Source organism: Leucopleurus acutus, assembly GCF_964270905.1.
Source record: "Leucopleurus acutus genome assembly, chromosome: 3".
Taxonomy (NCBI): Eukaryota; Metazoa; Chordata; class Mammalia; order Artiodactyla; family Delphinidae; genus Leucopleurus; species Leucopleurus acutus.
Genome location: NC_139145.1, coordinates 2,569,993 through 2,575,992, shown reverse-complemented (window position 1 = coordinate 2,575,992; position 6,000 = coordinate 2,569,993). Strand labels below are relative to the sequence as shown.

Genomic DNA, 6,000 nt, shown 5'->3' with positions numbered 1-6,000 from the left:
ATACTTTGAGATTACGTAAATATCCTGCTCCCCAACAAACTTCCACCTAATTACTTTAGCATCCACTGACGAATCCTGCTTGGATCAATTATTGCTGGGATGGTTACCAAATGGTGATTTTTTTCTTCTTTTTTTTTTTGCCGTACGCGGGCCTCTCGCTGTTGTGGCCTCTCCCGTTGCGGAGCACAGGATCTGGACGCGCAGGCTCAGCGGCCATGGCTCACGGGCCCAGCCGCTCTGCAGCATGTGGGATCTTCCCGGACCAGGGCACAATCCCGTGTCCCCTTCATTGGCAGGCGGACTCTCAACCACTGCGCCACCAGGGAAACCCCCAAATGGTGATTTTTTAAACTCTGTTATTGAGTCAGCACCTGGGAGTGGGATTGCTGGATCATACGGAATGGTCATTCTTTTTTTTTTTTTCCTAATTGTTTTTTAAAATACACATAACATAAAATGAACCGTGTTGTACATTTCAGAGGTATGGCTGAATGAATACATTCGTCATTTTGCAACTGTCACCACCATCCATCTGCAGAACTCTTTTCACCTTGTAAAACTGAAACTCTGTCCTCATTGAACACTAACTCTGAATCCCCCCCTTCCCTGCCCCTGGCACCCACCATCCTACTTTCTGTCTGTGTGATTTTTTTAAAAAAATATTTATTTTATTTTTGGCTGTGTTGGGTCCTCGTTGCTGTGCGCGGGCTTTCTTTAGTTGCAGTGAGTGGGGGCTTCTCTTTGTTGCAGAGCACAGGCTCTAGAGTGCAGGCTTCAGTAGTTGTGGCCCACAGGCTTAGTTGCTCTGCAGCACGTGGGATCGTCCTGGACCAGGGCTTGAACCCATGTCCCCTAGCACTGGCAAGCTGATTCTTAACCACTGCGCCACCAGGGAAGCCCCATGTCTGTGTGATTTTAAGATTGTTCATTGTTGATGCTCAAATTGTCTCAGGTTTGGCCAGCTTGTGTTTCTCCCACGGGTCCCCATCCTTCTCGGAGCCCTTCCTTACTCTCTGGTGCATCAAGACATTCCAGGCTCACCTTGTATGCTTCCTGCCCCATCCCTGGAATCAATCCTTTCTCCCTAGAGTCCTGGATCCCTTCTTTTTTTTTTTTTTAGGGCATGATATTTAGAAGCCAAGATCTGGGTGCTAGGTGTGTTCATTCCTATTGGGTTATCTCAGTGGATGGAGTTAGGAAATTGATTTGTGTTTAAATATCCAGTCCACATGGATACTTTAATCCCATTTCATCCCTGCGGGGCTCTTCTATTTCATCTTTGCACCTCTCTCCCCCAGTGAACACCTGATTCCTAATAACATCAACACACTTGCTACTTCGCCACATTTGCTACTTCACTCAGTCCCCCAGTACAGGATAGTTTCAGAATCACTACATCTATGCCACTCCCAAAAACGAACGTACTGAACCAAGTTTAAATTTTTTTTTGCAGTTCCCTTTGCCTTTAGAGTGAGTAGTGTGTCCAGAAGTTGCATAAGCTGGTTCTTTTCTATTTCTGTGAGGTTGCGTTTTTCATTTGACATACCGTTCAGTTCATTTGTTTTCTATTTACGGTCCATCTTAAAGCTTCCGTCCTCCATCGTTGTTGATTTAAATTTTTGTTGAATATAGAAAGCATTAACAGTTTAAAAACTATACAAAGAGGAAAACTCAAAGGGTGTCATCCCCTCCTCTCTTCAATTTCAATCCCATCCACTCCTGTAGGTAACCAATTTGATTGGTTCTTGGTTTATCTTTCCTTTGCAAAAACAAGCTGATATGTGGGTATTTTACTCCCCCCTTCTTTATTATACAAAAGGTAACATACTACATATACTCTTGTACTTCCCCCTCAACTTAACAATACATCGTGGAAATCACCCCGTTCCGCTCACAGAGATCACCCTCATTTCTTTTTCATGGCTGCATAGTACTCCACGGTGAAGTGCAGTGTAATGCATCAGCCTCTCTCCTGTGTACAGACATCTGGGTTGCTTCCAATATTTTACGCTTACAAATGACAAGGAGTAACCTTTTGTGTACTCACTTGTGTATTGTTAAAGCTGTGTTTTCAGGACTGATTTCTAGAAGGGGGACTGCTCTTCTGTAGCATGGGGATAATCGTAAGATTAAATAAGGTATAATGCATGTATGGCCTTTCACCCAGTCAGCAGGTAATTCATGGCAGAAGGTCACCACTGTTGGACAGCTTGGCCTCAAATTAGCCAAACTCTGCTCTCTCATAGCATTTTAGTCTAGTTCTCAATTTGCTCTCTCAGCCTGGGGTGAGGGGCTCAGCTGGGGTTGGGGTTTAGTTGGGGTTGGGGCTCCACTAGAGTTGGGGCTCAGCTTGGGATTGGGGTTCAGCTTGGGGTCAGGGTTCAGTTCAGGGTCAAATCTCAACCAGGGTCAGGGGTCAGGGTTGGAGTCAGGCTGTGGTCATGGGTTCAGCCTGGGATCAGGGCTCAGTCCAGGACCAGGGCTCAGTCTAGGACCAGGGCTCAGTCCAAGGTCAGGACTCAGCCTGGGATCAGGGCTCAGCTGGGATTGGGAGTCAGCCTGGGTCAGGGATCAGAGTTGGGGTCAGCCTATGGTCACAGGTTCGGCCAAGGCCAGGGTTCAGCCTGGGATCAGGGCTCAGTCCAGGGCCCAGGCTCAGAGCATGCCATGAGTCTCCCTGTGAACGTGCCTGGGTCAGGTGGTCCCACGTGAGGCCGGGACTGGGGCGCGGGTGCTCATCCCCTCCCCCCTCCCCCCAGCTGCCTGCACAGCCCCTCCTCTCACAACCCCCCCTTCAGATCCATTTCTGCTTGGTCACCTCCAGTGACCAGATGTTGCTACTCCCCAGGGAGCCCCTCCCTTTGAGCTTCCCTGTAACTGTCCCGCTCCAGAGCTGAGCGATGAACTCAGGGTTCAGCGGGCCACAGTCCCTGGGCTGTCCTCAACCCCTGTGTCCTGCCCACCCGCCACTCACAGGGGACACCAGAGCCCCTCAGACACCTGTGTCTCCCCCCTCAGACACTGGCCAGGGCAGTGTCCCCCCGCCTCAGGCCCCCCACACATCACTCCACACATCATCCCCGACTTCCTCTCCCCGCCTTGGTGCCCACACACCTCCGTCCTCACCCTTCTCTGGTTGAGTCAGTGTGAGCCAGGTCAGGATGGCTGTGCGGTGGGGTGAGTTCCCCACTTCTGTGAGCCCCTCCCCCTCCAGATGTGAGGTGCTGCCCCGGGTGGCGGTCCCCAGCAGCTCTACTCCCAGCAAAGCCAGCTCAGGGGCAGGAGAGGCAACGGAAAACCTGGGGAGAGAGGGTCCCTCCACGGAAGCCCCGGGTAAACGTGTGGGTGCGTGGGATTCACCTCCTGGCTGTGTGCTCTTCTGCGGGACCCAGGGCGGACACAGCCTCTCCAGGCCTCGGTTTCCCCTTCTGTGGACTGCGTGGTCCTGGCCCTGTCGTGAGGCTAAAACGGGGTGCATCTGCGGTATCGCTGAGGAAGCTGGTGGTGCTCCTGTGTGTGCGGCCGCTTGACGCACACTTATTAAGCACCTACTGTGTGCCAGGCGGGTTTGGAGCAGTTGGGGAGCCGGTGACGGAACAGCGGGTCCTGCAGGGAGTAGCTCATGGGGGCGGGGAAGTCATCCAGCCCGGGTGTCACAGGGGAACAGGTTTCCCCCGCTCTGGGACCCCACCCACAATGAGGGACGGCGGGCTCGCAGCAGGCAGCAGCCGCAGCGCCCTCCGGGAGTCCGGGTGGGAAGCGACCGTTGGGATGCCCCTCCCCGTCCCGGCCTCACCCTCACCCTCACCCTGGGGGTACCTTGAACATAACAGGAAATTTCAAATAACAGGAAACCAAGACCGGGCAAGGCGAGCGGCTCCACCCTGCCTGGGGCGAACCACCCCGGGCCTCAGTCTGCCCCCGGGGACCGCGATGAACGCCACGGGGGCCCCGACCGAGGCCCCCGAGTCCTGCCAGCTGCTGGCGGCCATCGGGCACAGCCGGCTCATCGTCTTGCATTACAACCACTCTGGCCGGCTGGCGGGGCGGGGCGGGCCCGAGGAGGGCGGCCTGGGGGTGCTGCGCGGGCTCTTCGTGGCCGTGAGCTGCCTGGTGGTGCTGGAGAACCTGCTGGTGCTGGTGGCCATCGCCAGCCGCATGCGCTCCCGCCGCTGGGTCTATTACTGCCTGGTGAATATCACGCTCAGCGACCTGCTCACGGGCGCCGCGTACCTGGCCAACGTGCTGCTGTCCGGGGCGCGCACCTTCCGCCTGGCGCCGGCCCAGTGGTTCCTGCGCGAGGGCCTGCTCTTCATGGCGCTGGCCGCCTCCACCTTCAGCTTGCTCTTCACGGCGGGCGAGCGCTTCGCCACCATGGTGCGGCCGGTGGCTGAGAACGGGGCCACCAAGAGGGGCCGCGTGTGCAGCTTCATCGGACTCTGCTGGCTGCTGGCAGCCCTGCTGGGCCTGCTGCCTCTGCTGGGATGGAACTGCGTCTGCGCCTTCCAGCGCTGCTCCAGCCTGCTCCCGCTCTACTCCAAGGGCTACATCCTCTTCTGCGTGGTGGTCTTCGCCTGCATCCTGGCCACCATCATGGTGCTCTACGGGGCCATCTTCCGAGTGGTGCGCTCCAACGGGCAGAAGGCCCCGTGCACCCCGGCCCGCCGCAAGGCTCAGCGGCTGCTCAAGACGGTGCTTATGATCCTGGTGGCTTTCGTGGTGTGCTGGGGCCCGCTCTTCGGCCTGCTGCTGGCCGACATCTTTGGCTCCAACGTCTGGGCTCAGGAGTACCTGCGGGGCATGGACTGGATCCTGGCGCTGGCCGTGCTCAACTCCGCGGTCAACCCGGTCATCTACTCCTTCCGTAGCCGGGAGGTGTGCCGGGCCGTGCTGGGCTTCCTCTGCTGTGCGTGTCTCCGGTTGGGACTGCGAGGGCCTGGGGACTGCCTGGCCCGGGCTGCCGAGGCCCAATCCGTCGCCTCCACCACCGACAGCTCGCTGAGGCCGAGGGACAGCTTTCGGGGCTCCCGTTCGCACAGCTTCCGGATGCGGGAGCCCCTGTCCAGTATCTCCAGCGTACGGAGCATCTGAGCCCGCGGTTGGGGCAGTGGTCCAGCTGCCGGGTGCACGCCCGGGCGCGCAGGGATGCAGCAGCAGGCAGGCTGGTTGCAGAGGAAGGAAGAGGGCAGCCGGGGGCATGCGTCCCAGGGCCCTGCAGTCCTCCCCGAAGCCTCCTGAGGCTGCTGACGCCGAGTGGATTTCCCACGGTCTCCGTGGGGCAGGAGGCAACAGGAGGAACAGAGAGCGCGCTGGAATAGGGATGAATGGGTTTGCTGTGTACGCAGTCCCCCTCCTGTGAGATTCTGAGGAAATCCCAGCCCCACAGTGGGCCTCAGTGGGGCTCCCAGGCTGCCAGGGCTAGGCTGGGTAGGGGGGTGTCTATGCCCCGGCAACGCGAGAGTTCAATGATGGGATGAGATGCTGCAGCCCCTTATTCACATGTGGCATCAGGGTGATGGGATGAGGGCTGTGGGTGTGCTGGAGCTGTGCCTGCCGCACAGGGAGGGCCACGACACCCGCCCCTTCCTGTTCACTTCCCCTTTCCCTGCCCTATCTCTCATCTTGGGTCCTGGGCGGCCTCCTTCCTCCACCTCTGGCCTCTGCATCTCTTGGAACTCAGTCTGGAGACCAGCAGAGGGGGAGCCGACTGGCCCTCCTGACCTCGGGGAAATCTCACCCACTTCTCCCTTTAGCACTACCTGCCTCTTCCTTCCCCATCTGTGAAATGGGCCTATAGCAGACGGAACCCACCGCGGGAGGCGGTCGATACTCCCTCAGTGTTTTTGCCATGGCGCATGGCATCAGTGTGTTGACAAAACATTCAGCGACGGTGGAAATGTTCTACATCTGTGCTGTCAGTGTGGGACCCTCATGTGGCTACTGAGCCCTCGATAAGTGGCCTGTGCGACTGAAGACTGAACTTGGAATTCCTTTGCATTT

At 57.0% G+C, this 6,000-nt stretch overlaps 1 protein-coding gene across 1 annotated transcript; it reads left to right on the top strand.

Annotated features, from left to right (window-relative positions):
• Nucleotides 1–3,696: 3,696 nt before the first annotated feature.
• On the top strand, nt 3,697–5,091 carry S1PR4 (sphingosine-1-phosphate receptor 4; the record flags this gene model as incomplete). Its single annotated transcript, XM_082837457.1, has 1 exon — nt 3,697–5,091. The coding sequence occupies one exon, from the start codon at nt 3,697–3,699 to the stop codon at nt 5,089–5,091; it is 1,395 nt and encodes a 464-aa protein (XP_082693583.1).
• Nucleotides 5,092–6,000: the final 909 nt, after the last annotated feature.